At 34.4% G+C, this 24,810-nt stretch overlaps 1 protein-coding gene across 2 annotated transcripts in view; it reads right to left on the bottom strand.

The window, feature by feature from the left end:
- Positions 1-544: 544 nt before the first annotated feature.
- insyn1 (inhibitory synaptic factor 1) overlaps positions 545-24,810 on the bottom strand; it is a 108,174-nt gene continuing 83,908 nt past the window's right edge. For both annotated transcript variants that reach the window (XM_056477936.1, XM_056477935.1), the window contains exons 3-4: positions 9,970-10,313; positions 545-1,056 (exon numbers count right to left, since the gene is read on the bottom strand). In XM_056477936.1, the coding sequence (XP_056333911.1) occupies positions 681-1,056; positions 9,970-10,313 (720 nt within the window). In that variant the 3' untranslated portion in view covers positions 545-680. The remainder of the gene's footprint in view (positions 1,057-9,969; positions 10,314-24,810) is intronic.

The following is a 24,810-nucleotide window of genomic DNA, read 5'->3' as shown; positions in this document are numbered from 1 at the left end:
TTTCATTAATAAATGCTGTAATAACTGAATTGTTCATGTTAGGAAATACATTAACTAATACAACCTTATTGTAAAGTGTTACCATAGATGTAAGCCCTATAAATATGGCTAGCACTTTAGTTTAGGTCACAATTCATGCTATTAACTACTGGCTTATTACCTGTTCATTAGTAGTTATAAGGTATGAACTTATTCTACATCATACTCTATAGCTAAACCCAACTACTATTACTAATAAACAGCTAATTAGTAGTTTATTGAGCTAGTAGTGTTAGTTAATACTGTGAATTGTGACCTAAAGTGTTTCCTATATACGTCTTGTAATAACCTGCAGTAACACCAGTGTGTTTCCCATGAGTATTTCAACCAGTGAGAGTAAATAATTCAGTATTGCAGTGTATTGTATTGTGAAATGAAACTCTTGTTAGACTATATAAACACATTAAAGAGCTTAAGATGTAGAAATCCTCCAAAAACAAACCCATTTTGAAGAAGGTGAATATATTTCATGTGTAATGGAGCCATAAAATGACTGTACCAAGTCTTGAAATTTGCCCATATATAATTTATTTAGTAATTCATGTATTGTTTTTTGGAATCTATTATCTATGTATTTGATATTAAATAGTATATAGTTCTGGGTAAGCGTTCTGGGGTGGTATATGTGGCGGCCTGTTCTCTCAGAGGTCCTTGTTTCTGTGTTTTGCGGGGACGTATGGCAGGAGTGTCTGCGTGCTCTTGTCTGAAACCGTCTGTGTGCTGCTGTTGCGCAGGAGTTTTTTCCGGCAGCCCGGGTTGAGAGCATCTTTTCTGGGTAGCGTGTGTGATCCGCCGGCCGGTGGTTCCCGACAGTTGTAGAGTTCGGGCAGCGGCGGGACGGGCGAACCGGCCAGAGGACTGCGCTCGCTGTCGGTGTCCAGTTTATCCTCCTCTTCGTCTCTTCCGTCTTCGTCTTCATCCTCGTCTTCATCATCGTCGCAGCACAGCGCGTGGTACAGGATTTTGTCGCTGAAGCGAACGCGTTCTCGAGTGCCGGCTGTGCGGGAGGTTTTCTGGCTGTGTGAGGATACAGGTTTATTATTTTAGTGAATGAAGACTAAAACTGTTATTCAAAACAAGGTCATTTTAGTAAACAACAACAAACACTAAGACTATTAGTCAAAACAAGGTTAGTTTAGTTTACTGAAATAGCCTGGTCTTGACCGATAGTTTCAGTCTGAGACTAAGACTATTGGTCAAAACATGGTTATTTTAGTAAACTAAACTAAGACTAAAACTATTGATTAAAACATAGTTATTTTGTAAACATAGTTCTTATTTCCTAAAATAACCTTGTTTTGACCAGTAGTTTTAGGCTTAGTTTTCGCTTACTAAAATAATCATGCTTTGATAGTTTCAATCTGAGACTATTGGACAAAACAAGGTTATTTTAGTAAACAAGAACAAAAACTAAGACCATTGATAAAAAACAAGGTTATTTTAGTAAACTATTGGTCAAAACATGGTTATTTTAGTAAACTATTGGTCAAAACATGGTTATTTTAGTAAACTATTGGTCAAAACAAGGTTATTTTAGTAAACTATTGGTCAAAACATGGTTATTTTAGTAAAGTTAGTTCTTATTTCCTAATAGAACCTTGTTTTGATCAATGGTTTTAGGCTTAGGTTTTGCTTATTAAAATAATCATGCTTTGATAGTTTCAATCTGAGACTATTGGACAAAACAAGGTTATTTTAGTAAACAAGAACAAAAACTAAGACCATTGATAAAAAACAAGGTTATTTTAGTAAACTATTGATCAAAACATGGTTATTTTAGTAAACTATTGGTCAAAACATGGTTATTTTAGTAAACTATTGATCAAAACATGGTTATTTTAGTAAACTATTGGTCAAAACATGGTTATTTTAGTAAACTATTGGTCAAAACATGGTTATTTTAGTAAACTATTGGTCAAAACAAGGTTATTTTAGTAAACTATTGATCAAAACATGGTTATTTTAGTAAACTATTGGTCAAAACAAGGTTATTTTAGTAAACTATTGATCAAAACATGGTTATTTTAGTAAAGTTAGTTCTTATTTCCTAAAATAACCTTGTTTTGATCAATGGTTTTAGGCTTAGGTTTTGCTTACTAAAATAATCATGCTTTGATAGTTTCAATCTGAGACTATTGGACAAAACAAGGTTATTTTAGTAAACAAGAACAAAAACTAAGACCATTGATAAAAAACAAGGTTATTTTAGTAAACTATTGATCAAAACATGGTTATTTTAGTAAACTATTGGTCAAAACATGGTTATTTTAGTAAACAAGAACAAAAACTAAGACCATTGATAAAAAACAAGGTTATTTTAGTAAACTATTGGTCAAAACAAGGTTATTTTAGTAAACTATTGATCAAAACATGGTTATTTTAGTAAACTATTGGTCAAAACAAGGTTATTTTAGTAAACTATTGATCAAAACATGGTTATTTTAGTAAACTATTGGTCAAAACAAGGTTATTTTAGTAAACTATTGATCAAAACATGGTTATTTTAGTAAACTATTGGTCAAAACAAGGTTATTTTAGTAAACTATTGATCAAAACATGGTTATTTTAGTAAAGTTAGTTCTTATTTCCTAAAATAACCTTGTTTTGATCAATGGTTTTAGGCTTAGGTTTTGCTTATTAAAATAATCATGCTTTGATAGTTTCAATCTGAGACTATTGGACAAAACAAGGTTATTTTAGTAAACAAGAACAAAAACTAAGACCATTGATAAAAAACAAGGTTATTTTAGTAAACTATTGATCAAAACATGGTTATTTTAGTAAACTATTGGTCAAAACATGGTTATTTTAGTAAACTATTGGTCAAAACATGGTTATTTTAGTAAACTATTGGTCAAAACAAGGTTATTTTAGTAAACTATTGATCAAAACATGGTTATTTAGTAAACTATTGGTCAAAACAAGGTTATTTTAGTAAACTATTGATCAAAACATGGTTATTTTAGTAAAGTTAGTTCTTATTTCCTAAAATAACCTTGTTTTGATCAATGGTTTTAGGCTTAGGTTTTGCTTACTAAAATAATCATGCTTTGATAGTTTCAATCTGAGACTATTGGACAAAACAAGGTTATTTTAGTAAACAAGAACAAAAACTAAGACCATTGATAAAAAACAAGGTTATTTTAGTAAACTATTGGTCAAAACAAGGTTATTTTAGTAAACTATTGATCAAAACATGGTTATTTTAGTAAACTATTGGTCAAAACAAGGTTATTTTAGTAAACTATTGATCAAAACATGGTTATTTTAGTAAACTATTGGTCAAAACAAGGTTATTTTAGTAAACTATTGATCAAAACATGGTTATTTTAGTAAACTATTGGTCAAAACAAGGTTATTTTAGTAAACTATTGATCAAAACATGGTTATTTTAGTAAAGTTAGTTCTTATTTCCTAAAATAACCTTGTTTTGATCAATGGTTTTAGGCTTAGGTTTTGCTTACTAAAATAATCATGCTTTGATAGTTTCAATCTGAGACTATTGGACAAAACAAGGTTATTTTAGTAAACAAGAACAAAAACTAAGACCATTGATAAAAAACAAGGTTATTTTAGTAAACTATTGATCAAAACATGGTTATTTTAGTAAACTATTGGTCAAAACATGGTTATTTTAGTAAACTATTGATCAAAACATGGTTATTTTAGTAAACTATTGGTCAAAACATGGTTATTTTAGTAAACTATTGGTCAAAACATGGTTATTTTAGTAAACTATTGGTCAAAACATGGTTATTTTAGTAAACTATTGGTCAAAACAAGGTTATTTTAGTAAACTATTGATCAAAACATGGTTATTTTAGTAAACTATTGGTCAAAACAAGGTTATTTTAGTAAACTATTGATCAAAACATGGTTATTTTAGTAAACTATTGGTCAAAACAAGGTTATTTTAGTAAACTATTGATCAAAACATGGTTATTTTAGTAAAGTTAGTTCTTATTTCCTAAAATAACCTTGTTTTGATCAATGGTTTTAGGCTTAGGTTTTGCTTATTAAAATAATCATGCTTTGATAGTTTCAATCTGAGACTATTGGACAAAACAAGGTTATTTTAGTAAACAAGAACAAAAACTAAGACCATTGATAAAAAACAAGGTTATTTTAGTAAACTATTGGTCAAAACAAGGTTATTTTAGTAAACTATTGATCAAAACATGGTTATTTTAGTAAACTATTGGTCAAAACAAGGTTATTTTAGTAAACTATTGATCAAAACATGGTTATTTTAGTAAACTATTGGTCAAAACAAGGTTATTTTAGTAAACTATTGATCAAAACATGGTTATTTTAGTAAACTATTGGTCAAAACAAGGTTATTTTAGTAAACTATTGATCAAAACATGGTTATTTTAGTAAAGTTAGTTCTTATTTCCTAAAATAACCTTGTTTTGATCAATGGTTTTAGGCTTAGGTTTTGCTTACTAAAATAATCATGCTTTGATAGTTTCAATCTGAGACTATTGGACAAAACAAGGTTATTTTAGTAAACAAGAACAAAAACTAAGACCATTGATAAAAAACAAGGTTATTTTAGTAAACTATTGATCAAAACATGGTTATTTTAGTAAACTATTGGTCAAAACATGGTTATTTTAGTAAACTATTGATCAAAACATGGTTATTTTAGTAAACTATTGGTCAAAACATGGTTATTTTAGTAAACTATTGGTCAAAACATGGTTATTTTAGTAAACTATTGGTCAAAACATGGTTATTTTAGTAAACTATTGGTCAAAACAAGGTTATTTTAGTAAACTATTGATCAAAACATGGTTATTTTAGTAAACTATTGGTCAAAACAAGGTTATTTTAGTAAACTATTGATCAAAACATGGTTATTTTAGTAAACTATTGGTCAAAACAAGGTTATTTTAGTAAACTATTGATCAAAACATGGTTATTTTAGTAAAGTTAGTTCTTATTTCCTAAAATAACCTTGTTTTGATCAATGGTTTTAGGCTTAGGTTTTGCTTATTAAAATAATCATGCTTTGATAGTTTCAATCTGAGACTATTGGACAAAACAAGGTTATTTTAGTAAACAAGAACAAAAACTAAGACCATTGATAAAAAACAAGGTTATTTTAGTAAACTATTGGTCAAAACAAGGTTATTTTAGTAAACTATTGATCAAAACATGGTTATTTTAGTAAACTATTGGTCAAAACAAGGTTATTTTAGTAAACTATTGATCAAAACATGGTTATTTTAGTAAACTATTGGTCAAAACAAGGTTATTTTAGTAAACTATTGATCAAAACATGGTTATTTTAGTAAACTATTGGTCAAAACAAGGTTATTTTAGTAAACTATTGATCAAAACATGGTTATTTTAGTAAAGTTAGTTCTTATTTCCTAAAATAACCTTGTTTTGATCAATGGTTTTAGGCTTAGGTTTTGCTTACTAAAATAATCATGCTTTGATAGTTTCAATCTGAGACTATTGGACAAAACAAGGTTATTTTAGTAAACAAGAACAAAAACTAAGACCATTGATAAAAAACAAGGTTATTTTAGTAAACTATTGATCAAAACATGGTTATTTTAGTAAACTATTGGTCAAAACATGGTTATTTTAGTAAACTATTGATCAAAACATGGTTATTTTAGTAAACTATTGGTCAAAACATGGTTATTTTAGTAAACTATTGGTCAAAACATGGTTATTTTAGTAAACTATTGGTCAAAACATGGTTATTTTAGTAAACTATTGGTCAAAACAAGGTTATTTTAGTAAACTATTGATCAAAACATGGTTATTTTAGTAAACTATTGGTCAAAACAAGGTTATTTTAGTAAACTATTGATCAAAACATGGTTATTTTAGTAAACTATTGGTCAAAACAAGGTTATTTTAGTAAACTATTGATCAAAACATGGTTATTTTAGTAAAGTTAGTTCTTATTTCCTAAAATAACCTTGTTTTGATCAATGGTTTTAGGCTTAGGTTTTGCTTATTAAAATAATCATGCTTTGATAGTTTCAATCTGAGACTATTGGACAAAACAAGGTTATTTTAGTAAACAAGAACAAAAACCAAAACTATTGGTCAAAACATGGTTATTTTAGTAAACTATTGGTCAAAACAAGGTTATTTTAGTAAACTATTGATCAAAACATGGTTATTTTAGTAAACAAGAACAAAAACCAAAACTATTGGTCAAAACATGGTTATTTTAGTAAACAAGAACAAAAACCAAAACTATTGGTCAAAACATGGTTATTTTACTAAACTATTGATCAAAACATGGTTATTTTAGTAAACAAGAACAAAAACCAAAACTATTGGTCAAAACATGGTTATTTTAGTAAACTATTGGACAAAACAAGGTTATTTTAGTAAACAAGAACAAAAACTAAGACCATTGATAAAAACATGGTTATTTTAGTAAACTATTGGTCAAAACATGGTTATTTTAGTAAACTATTGATCAAAACATGGTTATTTTAGTAAAGTTAGTTCTTATTTCCTAAAATAACCTTGTTGTGATCAATGGTTTTAGGCTTAGGTTTTGCTTATTAAAATAATCATGCTTTGATAGTTTCAAACTAAGACTATTGGACAAAACAAGGTTATTTTAGTAAACAAGAACAAAAACTAAGACCATTGATAAAAAACAAGGTTATTTTAGTAAACTATTGATCAAAACATGGTTATTTTAGTAAACTATTGGTCAAAACATGGTTATTTTAGTAAACTATTGGTCAAAACATGGTTATTTTAGTAAACTATTGGTCAAAACAAGGTTATTTTAGTAAACTATTGATCAAAACATGGTTATTTTAGTAAACTATTGGTCAAAACAAGGTTATTTTAGTAAACTATTGATCAAAACATGGTTATTTTAGTAAAGTTAGTTCTTATTTCCTAAAATAACCTTGTTTTGATCAATGGTTTTAGGCTTAGGTTTTGCTTACTAAAATAATCATGCTTTGATAGTTTCAATCTGAGACTATTGGACAAAACAAGGTTATTTTAGTAAACAAGAACAAAAACTAAGACCATTGATAAAAAACAAGGTTATTTTAGTAAACTATTGGTCAAAACAAGGTTATTTTAGTAAACTATTGATCAAAACATGGTTATTTTAGTAAACTATTGGTCAAAACAAGGTTATTTTAGTAAACTATTGATCAAAACATGGTTATTTTAGTAAACTATTGGTCAAAACAAGGTTATTTTAGTAAACTATTGATCAAAACATGGTTATTTTAGTAAACTATTGGTCAAAACAAGGTTATTTTAGTAAACTATTGATCAAAACATGGTTATTTTAGTAAAGTTAGTTCTTATTTCCTAAAATAACCTTGTTTTGATCAATGGTTTTAGGCTTAGGTTTTGCTTACTAAAATAATCATGCTTTGATAGTTTCAATCTGAGACTATTGGACAAAACAAGGTTATTTTAGTAAACAAGAACAAAAACTAAGACCATTGATAAAAAACAAGGTTATTTTAGTAAACTATTGATCAAAACATGGTTATTTTAGTAAACTATTGGTCAAAACATGGTTATTTTAGTAAACTATTGGTCAAAACATGGTTATTTTAGTAAACTATTGGTCAAAACATGGTTATTTTAGTAAACTATTGGTCAAAACATGGTTATTTAGTAAACTATTGGTCAAAACAAGGTTATTTTAGTAAACTATTGATCAAAACATGGTTATTTTAGTAAACTATTGGTCAAAACAAGGTTATTTTAGTAAACTATTGATCAAAACATGGTTATTTTAATAAGCAAAACCTAAGCCTAAAACCATTGATCAAAACATGGTTATTTTAGTAAAGTTAGTTCTTATTTCCTAAAATAACCTTGTTTTGATCAATGGTTTTAGGCTTAGGTTTTGCTTATTAAAATAATCATGCTTTGATAGTTTCAATCTGAGACTATTGGACAAAACAAGGTTATTTTAGTAAACAAGAACAAAAACCAAAACTATTGGTCAAAACATGGTTATTTTAGTAAACTATTGGTCAAAACAAGGTTATTTTAGTAAACTATTGATCAAAACATGGTTATTTTAGTAAACAAGAACAAAAACCAAAACTATTGGTCAAAACATGGTTATTTTAGTAAACAAGAACAAAAACCAAAACTATTGGTCAAAACATGGTTATTTTACTAAACTATTGATCAAAACATGGTTATTTTAGTAAACAAGAACAAAAACCAAAACTATTGGTCAAAACATGGTTATTTTAGTAAACTATTGGACAAAACAAGGTTATTTTAGTAAACAAGAACAAAAACTAAGACCATTGATAAAAACATGGTTATTTTAGTAAACTATTGGTCAAAACATGGTTATTTTAGTAAACTATTGATCAAAACATGGTTATTTTAGTAAACAAGAACAAAAACCAAAACTATTGGTCAAAACATGGTTATTTTAGTAAACTATTGGACAAAACAAGGTTATTTTAGTAAACAAGAACAAAAACTAAGACCATTGATAAAAACATGGTTATTTTAGTAAACTATTGGTCAAAACATGGTTATTTTAGTAAACTATTGATCAAAACATGGTTATTTTAGTAAAGTTAGTTCTTATTTCCTAAAATAACCTTGTTGTGATCAATGGTTTTAGGCTTAGGTTTTGCTTATTAAAATAATCATGCTTTGATAGTTTCAAACTAAGACTATTGATAAAAAACAAGGTTATTTTAGTAAACTATTGGTCAAAACATGGTTATTTTAGTAAACTATTGGTCAACCAGATTTTTTTTGTAAAGTTAGTTCTTATTTCCTAAAATAACCTTGTTTTGATCAATAGTTTTAGGCTTAGGTTTTGCTTATTAAAATAATCATGCTTTGATAGTTTCAATCTGAGACTATTGGACAAAACAAGGTTATTTTAGTAAACAAGAACAAAAACTAAGACCATTGATAAAAACATGGTTATTTTAGTAAACGTAGTTTTTATTTAATAAAATGATGCTTTAACTGATAGTTTAAATCGGAAACTAAAACTATCAGTCAAACAAAGGTTATTTAGTAAACTAAAGTAAGACTATCGGTCAAAACGAAGGTTATTTTAGCAAACTTAGTTCTTATTTCCTAAAATAACCCTGTTTTGACCGGTAGTTTTAGGCTTAGTTTCTGCTTACTAAAATAACCATGCTTTGACTGATAGTTACAATCTAAGACTATTGGTCAAAACAAGGTTATTTTTGTAAACTAAGACTATCAGTCAAACTATGGTTAATTTAGTAAATGAAGAAAAAGTATTGGTCAAAAAAGATTTGAGTAAACTAAGACCAAATCATGGTTAATTTAGTAGAAAGTGTTGGTCTCAACAAGGTTATTTTGGTGCACAAAAACTGATTAAAACTATTAGTCAAAACAAAGTTGTTATAGTAAATGAACACTATTGCTCAGAAAAGGTTATTATTGTCAACGAGAACCCAAACTATTTTGTCAGCGCCAATAGCCTAGTGGGTCAATAAATACAGCACTGATGTGCTCACAGAGACTAGAGTCCTTTACTGATCATTCCCCTTTCTCTCTGCTCGCCATGTTTTCCTGTCTCCACTCTACACTGTCCTATTAAAAAATATAGATAATTATTTCAGTAAACAAGAACTAAAATGAAGACTAAAACTATTGGTCAAACTAATGTTATTGTAATAAACGAGAACTAAAATATTTTAAAACATTTACGATAACTTTTAGTGGCTGAAATTTTTGGGTCATCCCTAATTCAGGTAACACTTGAAGAGTGTTCATGACACATTTTTACATGACACACATCATGAATATGAATGAGATTATATGCATGAACACAAGTCATTAAGGGTGGATAATAATGTTGACTTCAGCTCTGTTAACACCCAATGACGGCTAAAACAATTCTTTAGTTATTCTTTTGCACACACAGTGTTGTTTTGGGTGTAGTTTTCCCACCTCTGGCTGTGTGTGGAGCTGGAGGCCTCCTCGCTGGATGAGTCGGGTGTGATAATCAGGGGTCCGTTGGGGACAGGCAGCCCACCGTTCATCTGCGAGTACACGCTGGCGGTGGCGGGCGGAGGTTTGGTGTCGTCCCGCGCTGATCTCCGACTCGAGGACTCCAGAAAGCTGCAGAAGTCCCAGCTGTCAGAGAGCGAGTCCTGGCCCAGAAAGTCCAGTCTGAAGGCTTCACACAGGCCGCGCTCACTGCTGGACGTGCTGCTCGCCGTCGCCACCGTCCAGTCGTCCGCATCCAGATCCAGCTCCAGGTCTGATGTGAGTTTATCAATCTGACCCACCACCTGGAGGACACAGATGGAGAGAATGATGGTAAATCAGGGGCTTCATATGTTCATGAGTCGACCTGTTCAAAAAAGCTGAAACCAGGATCTTCATTCATGTTATGAGTAAATACGGCAAAGTTCAACAACATCATGTGCAGTTTTAAACATGTCTAACAAGTTTCAAGTGAAAATCAAGTAATCTGAGGGAAAACAACTTTCCAGACCCTGAAACAGATTCTGTTTTAGGCCAAAAGCAGCAAAAAACAAAGCGATTAACACCGCTCAAAACAACGATCATCAGTCTTTCTGTTTTAATAACTAGGCAAGTCATTGAACAACAGGTTAATTCTATAGACAATCAATTAATCAATCAATAAATAAACCAATATGTGTTCAGAGTTCTGACCTGAGTTTATTGATCTGACCCACCAAATGATCATAAATAACATAAATAATGAGGTGGTGTTTGTTAAATTGATGGTCGGACTCAGGCACTGTGGTCGACCTGTTCAAGGATCTTCATTGATTTGTTCAGAATGAGCAAACTGAAGCTGGGCTGACTTGAAAGTATTTCCAAAGATACGTTATATTATATAAACGCTATATGTTACTAAATATATAAACATTTCTCTTAAGCGTTCTAATGTGTGCTGTTATTGTAGGATAAAGGCACAGATAAAGTAGTTCGGGCAGGTTTACAGTGCATTACAGCTCCATATCACTGCTACAACAGTCTAAAATCACATCAGAACACAACAGGAGGAGATGTGGAGAACTCTAGTGCTACACACAGGAGCAGTTTGAGGACACACACCTGACTGTAATCAGTGGATTTTGAAGCTGTTCTGGAGACCAGAGGACAAGCACAATAAAGATTTCAAGTGTGTGTTATTTGTATAATAATTCAATGGCTTATCCTTAATTATTACTTACATATATTGGAAAATTAATAAACAGAACATTCTACAGTAAACTACATACATAAAACAATATACACTCACTGGCCACATACCCTTGTTTAATGGCTCGTTAATGCAAACATCTAATCATAGCATACATACAGGGGGAAACATGGTCCAAAAACAATAGATTTTGATAAATGGCAACTAAAATAAAGAGTGACAAACAAAAATAATATAAATTTTTTTTTTTTTTTAAGTTGCTTTCTAACTACTCAAGAGATTCCAGCTGCTGACTGGGCTTTCCATGCCTTCCTACACCTCCCTTTTTCATGTGTTCAATCTTTTGTCATTTTATAACGCAACACTAAATTAATTAATTTTAAAATGTATTGATATGTCTGCCCAAAACCCATTATTAGCACACTGAAATGCTGCCATATTTAACTTTATATTTATTTGAATGATCGGATTTTTCTATATATCGAAATATTACATCACTTTTAAAAATAAAGGCTACAATATATTGAAACTTAAATGTTCAGTGGGTGGCGCCAAATCTTTGTCTGTATAACTGTCTATCTCATTAATGCAAACATTTAATCAGCCAATCACAGTGTAGAAAAAATTACACCTGGAAAAAAGGTACCAAATGCAATATATTTTGATAAATGGAAACGAAAATGTAAAGTGACAGACACAAATAAAATAAAAAAAAAAAGAGTTGCTTTCTAACTACTCAAGAGATTTTAGCTGCTGACTGGGCTTTCCATGCCCTTCTATACCTCCCTTTCTTCATGTGTTCAATCTTTATTTTTCCTTCGTCATTTTATTACACAAAACTAACTTAATTTTGTTTTCTGAAAAACGTATTTAAAATGTATTGATATGTCTGCCTTAAACCCATTATTAACACACTGAAATGCCTCAATTAAATATCATTTATTCACATCTTAGATGCCATATTTAACTTTACATTTATTTGAATGATCTGATTTTTCCATATATCAAAAGACTACATAATCTTTTAAAAATACAGACTAAAATATTGAAACCTAACTGTTCAATGGGTGGCGCCAAATCTGTATCGTTATCTATAGCTATCTATTTTATTAATGCAAACATTTAATCAGCCAATCACAGTGTAATCAATCACACCTAGAAAAAATGCTACCAAATGCAATATATGTTAATAAATGGAAACTAAAATGTAAAGTGACAGAAAAACAGTGTTGCTTTCCAACTACTGGAAGACTTCAGCTGCTGTCTGGGCTTTCCATGCCTTTCTACATCTCCCTTTCCTCATGTGTTCAATACTTTTTCCTTTTCATTTTATTACACAGAACTTAAACTCTAAACTAAGCAGATTTGTTTTCTGACTATGTGTGGATTAGTTTGGTTGTTACTGACTGCTAATGAACTATTCAAATCAACAGCACCTTAAGAAATCTGTTTTCTGAGAAAAATAGTGACGTGTGCAATACTCATTTTACCTTTAATGTCTGAAATTGACCTTTTAAAATGACAGATATTCCAGCATCTCTGTGGAAACCCTGCAATGCTCTTTTCCTCAGTTGTTGGTTTTGTTTTGTTTTTATCCAGCACAGATGTGAATAAAGCCTGGAGAAATGAGGGATAATATCAGCGTGTGTTTGTTCAGATGAGTCTCCGGCTCAGGTGTGTTTCTTCTGACTCTTTGTGCCACAAACACAGACGGATCAGATGGAAATGCCCTGCTGGCATGAGGGATTAAAAATCTAATTCATTTATCCAGCACAATGACTCCAAAGGAGCAATTAGGAGCCGTAAATCCCTGATTAGAGAGCCGGAGGAGGCCTGCGGTTAACAGATGACGGAGACGACTCCGCTCATCTCTAAAGGAAATCACACTGCAAAAAACCAAACCAAACCAAACCAAACGCTTTACTTTGAGTTTTTGTCTTGTTTTGAGTCCAAATATCCACTATTTCTACAATCAAGAAGCATTTTCTAGACAAGTAAAGAATAATGTCCAGTTTTCACAAATAATGAGTCAAAATGAAGTTGGGCTTTCCTTAAATGAGCTAAATAATCTGCCATTAGGTAAAGTCGAATTAAACCAAAGTAGAGAAGAAGTCAAATTAATTTGTTATAGCTAAAAAGATCATGATCTCGACCCTAAACACGATCTTAATCCAGCATTTCGACGAAGGTCAGGAGAGAGGCATATAGGCAGTTGCACAAGTCTTCACATTCTTTTATATACATTACTCAGCAACATGGACACCTCCAAATGGGGCTGAAAGAGTCATATACTGTATTTATAAGATCTAATTCAGCCAAAAATGTCATCTCTGTCTTTATGTAATGTTATTTGTGGCCGTGAAATCACACGTGAGCTGACCGTGAGCTGTGCGTTTACCAGTGAGGATGCGCCCGCCCGCATCTACTTTAGTGAACAGAACCTGCATAGGCCGTGATAACAGGAAGTAAAGTTGTAAATAATGTTCAGTTTGTTGCACAAAGCTATTGTTTGGGGGCCGGGTGGGAGGTAGGATTTACCTGTGTGTGTTTTTTTTCTCAAAGTGACGGCAGCCATGACATGAGTGCACGCAGCAGTGAAAGTGAAAGTGAAAGCGCGCACATCATTTAAATGATCATATCGCATTTTAGAGTTGAACACAGTGTTGTGCATGAGGAGAAATGTTTAACAGTGTCAGTATAACTACTGTACACTACACTGTAAGAAAATAAATCTGTAAGATCTACGGTAAAAAACGGCAGCTGTGGTTGCCAGTACTTTACTGTTGAAAATACAGTACCAACAGTAAAAGTAATGTCTCATTTTTACAGTAAACTACTGTATTTTATTAATTTATAGAGGTAATGTGTCTGTATTTTGAATTACCAGCATCTACAAATCTTTTGTTACACAGACATGTTAACACAGCCGTGTGCAGGTGGAGATGAGGAAGTTACATAATGACCCAATGCTCATCACAAACAACTTTCCCCACAAGCAGAAGAGTGTATCAGTGTATAGAAGGTGCTCAGTGTCATTCACACAGCTACTGAACACCAGTATGGTCACACACATAACATTAAAGTCATGAAATAAACATTATCAACATTAGATGTAGGATAAATCTCTAATGACCATAACTGATGGGGAAACAACTGAACAGATCCAGAGTGATGTCAACAAATAGCATAAAAGAGGATGTGCCATGCAGGGACTTCTGGGAAAGTCAGTTTACAGTTATTCGCCGTATATATTAAGGAAACACACTGTTCACCAGGTTACAGATTTTTTTACAGCCATTTTTTACAGTGTATATTCACCTTATTCTCCGTGTACCAGTGGGCGCAGCTATTTGAATCATTTTGTCTCGAGACTTTTAATCTCCTTCACTTCCATTCATTTTTAGAGGTTAAAAACAGCTCGTTTTGCTGCTTGGTGTTGCAAACTGATCTTTTCTTATTATAATATTCTATTTTGTCTGTATTGCCATGTAAACACTTGTTTGTAGAGTAAGTAGTTTGACTGTTTATTATGTTCATTATTCCTAGTCATTTCTCTCATAGGCGACTGAATCGGAAGTTCTACTTTACAAAAACGCACGCACTTCCACATTGAAGAATAAGGTCAATCGTTGATTATAATGCAAGAGGGAATCTGATAATGACACATGTCTGATTTTACCATGGTCTAATAATGTTGTCTGACTGTCTCTGATGTCTCAAACATAATCATTTAACATCAGAATTATCAATAGCTGTATTCTGATGTCGTCACTTTACTGTGCATTAATGACCAGGACACATTTAACCAACAGTAGACCTACATTATACATAACTATCATAATAGCCTACTCATTGATCTTTATTTTACATCTACACAATCGTGAGGAAATCGTGATCTTGATTTTAAGCAAAAAAGAAAAATGGTGATTCTCATTTTAGCCAGAATCGTGCAGCCCTGATATACTGTATTCATAAGTCCACTGATGGAATAAAATATTCATAAACAGCCATTTTGAGAATACAATTGGTCAGAATGATTAAACCTCCTGTTAAATTTGAACACTTTAATATGTTTCCTCAATTTCTGTTTTACAGAGAGTTTCAGCACATTTCTGATCATAATAGTTTAATAACTCATCTCTAATAACTGATTTATTTTCTCTTTGTCATGATGACAGTAAATAATATTAGACTAGATATTCTTCAAGACACTAGTATTCAGCTTAAAGTGACATTTAAAGGCTTCACTAGGGTAATTAGGGTAAAGTTAGGGTAATTAGGCAAGTCATTGTATAATTGTGCACTCACACCAGGTGCAGATGAAGCATCGAGCATGAGTGATTTACATGTTAAGTCAATGTAAATGCGCTAATAAATATCCTGCGGCGTGATCTGTGTGAATGAGGCGAGAGTTACCGAGCAGACAGAAGCCCCGCGCATGACACGAATCTGCATATGTTGTAAAGTGAATTTGACGTGCAAATGACACAAATTTGACACATTTGACTTGCAAAGGACACAAATTTGATGTGTGAATGACAAATGACACGCAAATGACACAAATTTGACGTGAATGAGAAAAATTTGACGCTTGAATGACACAAAATTGACACACGAATAAGGTGAATAACACGAATGTGATGTGAGACACAAATTTGACGAGTCAATGACGTAAGACAAAATTGACGTGCGAATGACACAAAATTGACGCACGAATGATGTGAATGACGCAAATTTGACATGTGAGTGACGTGACACACGAATTTGACGCGCAAATGATGTGAATAACACAAATTTGACGCGTGAATGACGTGAGACACAAATGACGCACGAATAACAAAATTGATACGCGAATAGCAAATTGACGCGCAAATGACAATTGACACACGAATGATGCGAATGACACAAATTTGACGCATGAATGACGTGAATTTGACGAGTGAATGACGTAAGACACAAATGATGCGCGAATGACAGTAAATTGACGCACGAATGATGTGAAGACACAAATTTGACGCATGAATGACGTGAATTTGACGAGTGAATGACGTAAGACACAAATGATGCGCGAATGACAGTAAATTGACGCACGAATGATGTGAAGACACAAATTTGACGCATGAATGACGTGAATTTGACGAGTGAATGACGTAAGACACAAATGATGCGCGAATGACAGTAAATTGACGCACGAATGATGTGAATGACACAAATTTGACGCATGAATGACGTGAATTTGACGAGTGAATGACGTAAGACACAAATGATGCGCGAATGACAGTAAATTGACGCACGAATGATGTGAAGACACAAATTTGACGCGTGAATGACGTGAGACACGAATTTGATGCGCAAATGACATGAATGACACAAATTGACACGTGAATGACGTGAGACACGAATTTGACGCGCAAATGACATGAATGACACAAATTTGACTCGTAAATGATGCACGAATGACAAAATTGATACGCGAATAGCAAATTGACGCACAAATGACAATTGACACACGAATGATGTGAATGACACAAATTTGACGCACGAATGACGTGAATTTGACGAGTGAATGATGTAAGACACAAATGATGCGCGAATGACAGTAAATTGACGCACGAATGATGTGAAGATACAAATTTGACGCGTGAATGACGTGAGACACGAATTTGACGCGCAAATGACGTGAATGACACAAATTTGACGCGTGATTGACGTGAGACACGAATTTGACGCGCAAATGACATGAATGACACAAATTTGACGCGTGATTGACGTGAGACACAAATGACGCGCGAATGGTACAAAATTTAACGCGCGAATACCAAATTGACGCGCAAATGACGTGAATGACACAAATTTGGCGCACGACTGATGTGAATGACACAAATATGAGACGTGAATGATGTGAGACACGAATTTGACGCGCGAATGACGTGAATGACACAGATTTGACGTGTGAATGACACAAATTTGACAAATATTGCTTAAGGAGGATAATAAAATTTAGCTTAAAATGATTTTTAAAAAATGAAGAACTGCTTTTATTCTTGCTGAAATAAAGCAAATAAGACTCTCCAGAAGACAAATATAGGAAATACTGTGAAAACTTCCTGAATCTGTTCAACATCAATATTTGAATAGAAATTGACCGTATGGTGAATTATGTTGATCTCATCTGTATGTATTCATCATATTTTTCCATATGTCATATTTCTCTCGTGGCTGCTTCTTCAGTTGCAGTGTGATTTGTTGTCGTGGGCTGTTATTAATGTGTTGTGACGTGACCTACTGTACCTCATGTTGTCTGAAGAAGTTCTGCCTCCCACATCCTCAAACAATGAGAAATATGAAAGCCTGCATGATTGAAGCTCTCAGAAAACCTCTTTAATAAATGTCACACACACACACTCACCAGAAGCTAAATTAGCTCAGAAATAACTTCTAGACAAAGGGCAATTGGACTGCAGTGAGTGACAGATTATTAATAATGTACTCATGATCATCAGCACTGCCAGCCAATAGCAGCCCAAGCCTGTCTGTCAACATCCAATCAGATCACAGAACAACAAACCCTGCTAATTAACTTATTTAAGCTCAAAAAAACACATACAAAATACACAAATACGTTTTAAAATTAAACATTGTTATGTTAATTACAACTAAAATAAAACTATAAACCTAAGGACATTTGTGTTTGGAATGTAATAGTTATTCATTAAAATAAAAATTCAGTTTAATAAAATAAATAGTATTTTAATTTTGGTTTTATTGAGAATGATTGGTTTGCAATAACAAAATTATGTAGAATTTTGTCCTTTTTAACAAAGTTTATTATAATTATTGTTATAAATGATAATAATAAATGTTGACGAACTATAGCGAAGCATGAATGAATGAAATAGTACACATATAGATGGATTATATATGTAGGTTAGATATTTTTCATTAAAAATAAATAAATACCCTGTGTTGACAATTGAGATGAAAACTAAGTCATTTATACATTTACTGGTTTAAAATATGGAACTGTTTATTCATATGTTAGAGGTTTATTTTTCAAATAAAACATTCAGTGTCGAGTAAATGAATTAATAAATAAAGTCTCCTTTCCACTACAAATGTCGTGTGCAGTGGAAAGACAGCTTACAAGGCATATTTCCAACTGAAAATAAATATTGAGTAGGGGCGGGGTTTCATTTGATCATGACGACACTGAAACTGAATATTGAGTAGGGGCGGGGTTTTATTTGATCATGACGACACTGAAACTGAATATTGAGTAGGGGCGGGGTTTCATTTGATCATGACGACACAAACTGAATATTGAGTAGGGGCGGGGTTTCATTTAATTATGATGACATATTTACAACTCATACTGAATATTAAGTAGGGTGGGTTTCATTTCAATTTAATGACAAATTTCCAACTGAAACTGAATATTTAGTAGGGGGCGGGGTTTCATTTCCTTATGAGGACATTTCCAACTGAAATTAAATGAAGGTGGAGTTTTACTTTGTAGCTCCACCTCTCATCTATCACTCACAGCAAACTAACAGCCATTTAACCAGATCTTTGAGGGTCTGCAAAGCTTTCTAGGCCACAGATGGAGTGTAATCCTGCCACACACACACACAGACACAGGCAGCGGAGGAAATGATTGGGTAAACAGATTGGCTAAGTGTAAAGGATGAATGAACACATCAGGAAGAGTCATTAGCGTCGGGACACATTGCGCTTTAACTGGAAGGAGCACAATGAGAACCTGCAACAGTAATTACAGTCTATAGGGTAAAAATCACATCCTTTTGTGGTGCTCAGGCCTCATAATGGCAGAGATTGCAGCTGGATTATTGAGCTCGCGAAAGATTCGCTTTCAGCTGACTCTCGACTCACTGGAGCCAAATTATACACCCGTAAACACACTGTGCCATTATATCTGCTAGAACAGCGCACACACACACACTATGGAGATGTGTGAGAAACATTATGAAGTACAAAATGACAACAAAATAGACTCTCATTGACTCTTTCTGCAGGTACTGCATTACACCAGTAGGTGGAGACACTGAATCATTCGTCTGATTTGTTCAAACACAAATTTGACTCTTTAACAGTAAATCATTCATTCAATAGATTTGATTCATTTTGAAATGATACAACTGATTCTTCGATAGTGAATCATTCAACAGATTTGATTCATTTTGGATTGACACAACTGACTTTTCAATAGTGAATCGCATGTCAATTGATTTGTTCAAACACACAGATTTGATCCATTTTGGAATGACAACTGAAGCTGCTTTGACACAATCTACATTGTATAAGCGCTATACAAATAAAGGTGAATTGAACTGACTCTTCGATAGTGAATCATTCATTCAACAGATTTGATTCATTTTGGAATGACAACTGATTCTTCGATAGTGAATCATTCATTAAACAGATTTGATTCATTTAGGAATGACAACTGATTCTTCGATAGTGAATCATTCATTAAACAGATTTGATTCATTTTGGAATGACAACTGACTCTTCGATAGTGAATCGTTGATTCAACAGATTTGATTCATTTTGGAATGACAACTGACTCTTAAACAGTGAATCAATTATTGAAATAGATTTGATTCATTTTGGAATGACAACTGACTCTTTGATAGGGAATCATTTATTCAATAGATTTGACTCATTTTGGAATAACACAAGTGACTCTTCGATAGTGAATCATTCATTCGACTGATTTGTTCAAACACACACAGACTTGGATCATTTTGGAATGACACTAGTGAATCATTTTGTGTGTACATGTATACGAGTGTGTTTATATGTGCATCTGTGTGTATGTGTGTGTATGTGTGGGGGGGTGCGTGCACAGGTAGAGTTTAGCCTTCATGTGACTGACAGCTGACGCTCGGCCGAATCCTCTAGTAAAATGTCATCAGTGCCAGTGATCCGTGAATAACACATACTGGAGAGGCGTGTGGATGATGAAAACACACACACACACACACACACACACACACACACACACACACACTGCTCCTGTTGTTTACGTGCTTCAGCTGAACTCTGTCCTGCACTGAGGTCTCTTCCATTAGTATCAGACATTTTCACTATCATAGAGGACGTGTGGCAGTAGTTATGTCATCAGTTTGTCCTCACTTCATCTGAAAAGCATTGGGAATAAGGGTAAGTTGTGTTTAGTATCACTGAATGTGCGTTCTGACTGGCCAAGCAGCTGTAAAACCACTGCAATCTCTCAACCTCTGCTGAATCCTGACAAACTGTGTATGCATTCCTACATTCATTGTCCATCGGCCATCAACCCAACCCTAATGCAAACTCTACACAGAAACGCCAACTGACCCAGCTGGGACTCGAAACAGTGACCTTCTTGCTGTGAGGCCACAGTGCTAACCACTGAGCTACGGTGCCGCTCTGAACAGTATACAAATAAATGCAAAAATAGGAGAACTGCAGCTCCATCAAAGCGCTTTTGGGATAAAAGTTTGTCATGGTGAAGCTTTCTCCGGCCTCTGAATGATCATTATATAATATTGAGCCTCCGGCAGGAACTTTCTGTCAGAATCTGATTGAGATGTGAGCAGCAGGGTAAGAGACGGCTATTAAAAGCGCTTCTCCGTAGTCAGCGGCCGAACGTGATGATTAAAAACTGCAAACAATTACAGCAACAGCGCCACATGCTGATCTCAAAGTGAAGCGCTGATAAACAGATCCTTAATGTGTTTCGCTCATGCCGTGATTCAGATTTCCAGCACACGGGGATCTGCTCCTCCTGCTCTGCGTTTGCTTCACTTTGGGCCACTCTTTTATTACATTCTGGAGTCATCCAGCTGCTTACGGTTATGAAATCTGCTTTAAAAATCATATCAGAGCAAGCTTCAGATGCAGGATGAATATCAGAGATGATGAGGTCATAGAAACGGGAGATTCAGAGAGTAAATGCTGGAGTCTGGAGTCAAATATGTGATCAAAGCACAGTTCTTATTAGCGATCTTTACATTCACCTGTTTATTTGCATGTATACTCACAGGCCACTTTATTAGGTACACCTGTCCAACTACTCGTTAATGCAAATTTCTAATCAGCCAATCACATGGCAGCATCTCACTGCATTTAGGCATGTAGACATGGTCAAGACGACCTGCTGCAGGTCAAAGCGAGCATCAGAATGGAGAAGAAAGGGGATTTACGTGACTTTGAATGTGGCATGGTTGTTGGTGCCAGACAGGCTGCTCTGAGCATTTCAGAAACTGCTGATCTACTTGCACGTGACAATGAGTTACTCAAATGGCCTCCACAGTCACCAGAGCTCAATCCAATAGAGCACCTTTGGGATGTGGTGGAACGGGAGATTGGCATCATGGATGTGCAGCCGACAAATCTGCAGCAACTGTGTGATGCTATCATGTCAATATGGAGCAAAATCTCTGAGGAATATTTCCAGTAGCTTGTTGAATCTCTGACCTGAAGGATTAAGGTAGTTCTGAAGGCAAAAGGGGTCCAATCTGGTACTAGTAAGGTGTGCCTAATAAAGTGGCCGGGAGTGTATTTGAACATTGCTTAACGGAAGCGCCAAGACGCCAAGATTTTGGAAATATGCATCAAAAATGTACGTGCACAACTGAGCTGGATAAAGCTTTTATCTGATGACAATGGAAACACATTTAGTGAAGAAACTGCAGCATCAGGTTTGTGTGATGTGATTGAGTTTGTTTTACAGATGACTTGACAGATATGTGTGTGTGTGTGTGAGGGTCTTTACATCATTAATGTTGGTCTGCAGATCTCCATGTGTCCAGCAGATGTGAAATGTTGTTGTGCTGATAGTAAAAGGCCTCAGTCCTCCGTCAGTCCGTCATCACAGTGCTTCAGTATTCTTCTTCTATTATTATTATGATTCCCTCCAGAACTGTCTTGAGCATCTGTCTGCACTCCAGTCTCACGTCTCCAGAAGCCACCGCGTTCAGCGCGACTGCGTTTGGTCTTGGTCTGCAGCTCATTTATTAGAGGAGAACAAACAGCACAGTGGAGAATCCCACCAGTGCAGCAGACTCCACTTCTCTCAGTGATATCAGTGCAGGAGCTGAGGAGGTGATGCTCTCCTGTTCCTCATCAAACAGAAAGGCTGCTGTATTTGCATTATATTCCAGTTTTACGCATAAGTTTAATCGCACCTTTGGATGGAAGCATAATTAATGTGGATTTTTTTGATTAAAGTAACTTTATCTGAGGTAGATCCACAACAAAAGTGAGTAACTCAAGTAAACTATTAAACAGCTGACTTACTGTAGGTTTATTAAATATAATTAACATAATTCACATCAGATCATACGTTATAACAGTTAACATCTTAATAATAGGCAGATAATAAACCAGTAGTTGATAGCATGAATTGTGACCTAAACTGAAGTATAAAGGTGTGTTCACATTAGACCCGACTTGCGTGAACAAATCGCACGTAAATAGATGCGTGGACATTGAGTTTACTCGCTTCATTCGCATGTCAAATTCACTTACAATAGATGCGGATTCGGCTTCTGCTGACTCTAGCTTTGTTGCTAAATGGCTAACATGGATTTTATTGAGAGAGTAGCTGTGCCTCATGTGCTTTAGGAAGGCTGAAAAACAGGGTAGATTCATTCGGTGGCTCTTGTCTTGAGTCCACTAGATGCTTTCAGAGGTGCAGCAGCTCTGAGTTCAGTAACTCCTCCAGAAACTGTACCTGGATGATGGAGGCTTTCAGCAGTGCTTCCGACTGAGCCGAGCCCAGTTTGATGAACTGTTGTTCAGTGTCGGCATGAGGATTTGACCCCTCGGACATCAACAGCAGGAGCTACATCATAATCACGCCCCTACAAGAGCAGGCTCCTGATTGGTTAACGCGGCGCGAATGTCTGCTAAAGTTCAGATTTTACAACTCGATGATTCATGCAAAATGTGCAGCTTCACGCCAGCGGCATCGACTTCACATGTAAATCACTCACGCCTGACGCTTCATCCACATCTGGTGTGAATGCACCATCAGAATACATGTTTATTTTCCCTTCACTGCTGACAGACAGTCACTGGTTCTCTTCCAGGCTGTTTCATCGCTCTGTCAGCGGGCTGAAATTCTATAATCATTGCCCTGATGGTGGAAATGGCCATTTTCAGTGTTTTCTTAAAGCCAATTCCCTTTCTGTGACACACAACAGCCTTTAGCAGCAGCTCTGTTCTGTGGTTTCAGCCATTGTGATGGATGATGGAGTGAGTCTGGCCTGTGTGCTTCAACAGTCTCCTACTTACAAACCAAAACAGTGTCGATCATCGAAGGGGGATATACTGGAAAATATCCAGCTCAAATTGATTCAGGGGGATTCCATGAGTGTGGCACTTATGATTAACTAATTATTAGTATTAGGGCTGCACAATGTGTTGACTATTCTATTAAATAAAGCAAGCAAGTTACTAAACAATAACCAAAATATTAAATATTAGTAAAATAATAACAATAAAAGAGTTGTGATGGTGACACGGTGGCTCAGTGGTTAGCACTGTCACCTCACAGTAACAAGGTAGCTGGTTCGAGCCCCGCCTGCATGAGTTGGCATTTCTGTATGGAGTTTGCATGTTCTCCCCGTGTTGGTGTGGGTTTCCTCTGGGTGCTCCGGTTTCCCCCACAGTCCAAACACATGCGCTACAGGGGAATTGATCAACTAAATTGGCTGTAGTGTATGAGAGTGTGTGTGAATGAGTGTGCTTGGGTTTTCCCAGTACTGGGTTGCAGCTAGAAAGCCATTCGCTGTGTAAAACATATCCTTGAATAATTGGCGGTTCATTCCACTGTGGCGACCCCTGAAGAATAAAGGGACTAAGCCGAAGGAAAATGGATGAATGAATGAAAACAGTTGTGTGCAGCTAACATGTGAAGTGGTTCACCCAGCTGAAATAATACATCCTTTATCAGCTTCAGAATAAAAGATATTGTGCTGATTCTGTTATTGGACTGATAATAGCGGTTTCCATACACCTCATGTGCATTTTGGATATAAAAGGTCATGTGTTTTTGTCATGGGAGGTCATGTGATGATCAAATGTGTGTGAATTGATAAACCAGCAGGTTTAAACATCTGACATGTTGTTTTGGTCATTCTTTAACCGTGTCAGTATTAGTGTTATTATATTATTAAAGACCTCCAGAATGACGAGCGTCTGCGCTCCGCCTCTCACATCTTCAAATGCCACCACGTGATCATAGCATGACGGCCTCGTCTTCTGAGGCGCAAGTCATTTATTAAATAAAGAAAAGATTCACGCAGCTTCTACTGCAGCAAATTCAGTTTTTACTGTTGATATTTGGCGTCAGTTAATCAGAACGGGGCTATTTTATTTTCTTTGACTCGTTGGGTGGAAACGCTGCTTTATTCGCACCTCTTTTATGCCATATTCCAGTTTTGTGCATAAATTTAATATGTATCTTTGGATGGAAACATAGCTAATGATAACATTAAAAATAGCATTTATCGGCCGATATTGATGTGGTATCAGTGTTTTAATGCAATCAAGAATGACTATGTGCTGTCACGGCTTTGCAAACAAAAATGTGATTATAATGG

This window comes from Danio aesculapii, chromosome 18 (assembly GCF_903798145.1).
Source record: "Danio aesculapii chromosome 18, fDanAes4.1, whole genome shotgun sequence".
NCBI lineage: Eukaryota > Metazoa > Chordata > Actinopteri > Cypriniformes > Danionidae > Danio > Danio aesculapii.
The sequence above is the reverse complement of the archived record's forward strand: the minus strand, read 5'-3'. Positions and strand labels throughout refer to the sequence as shown.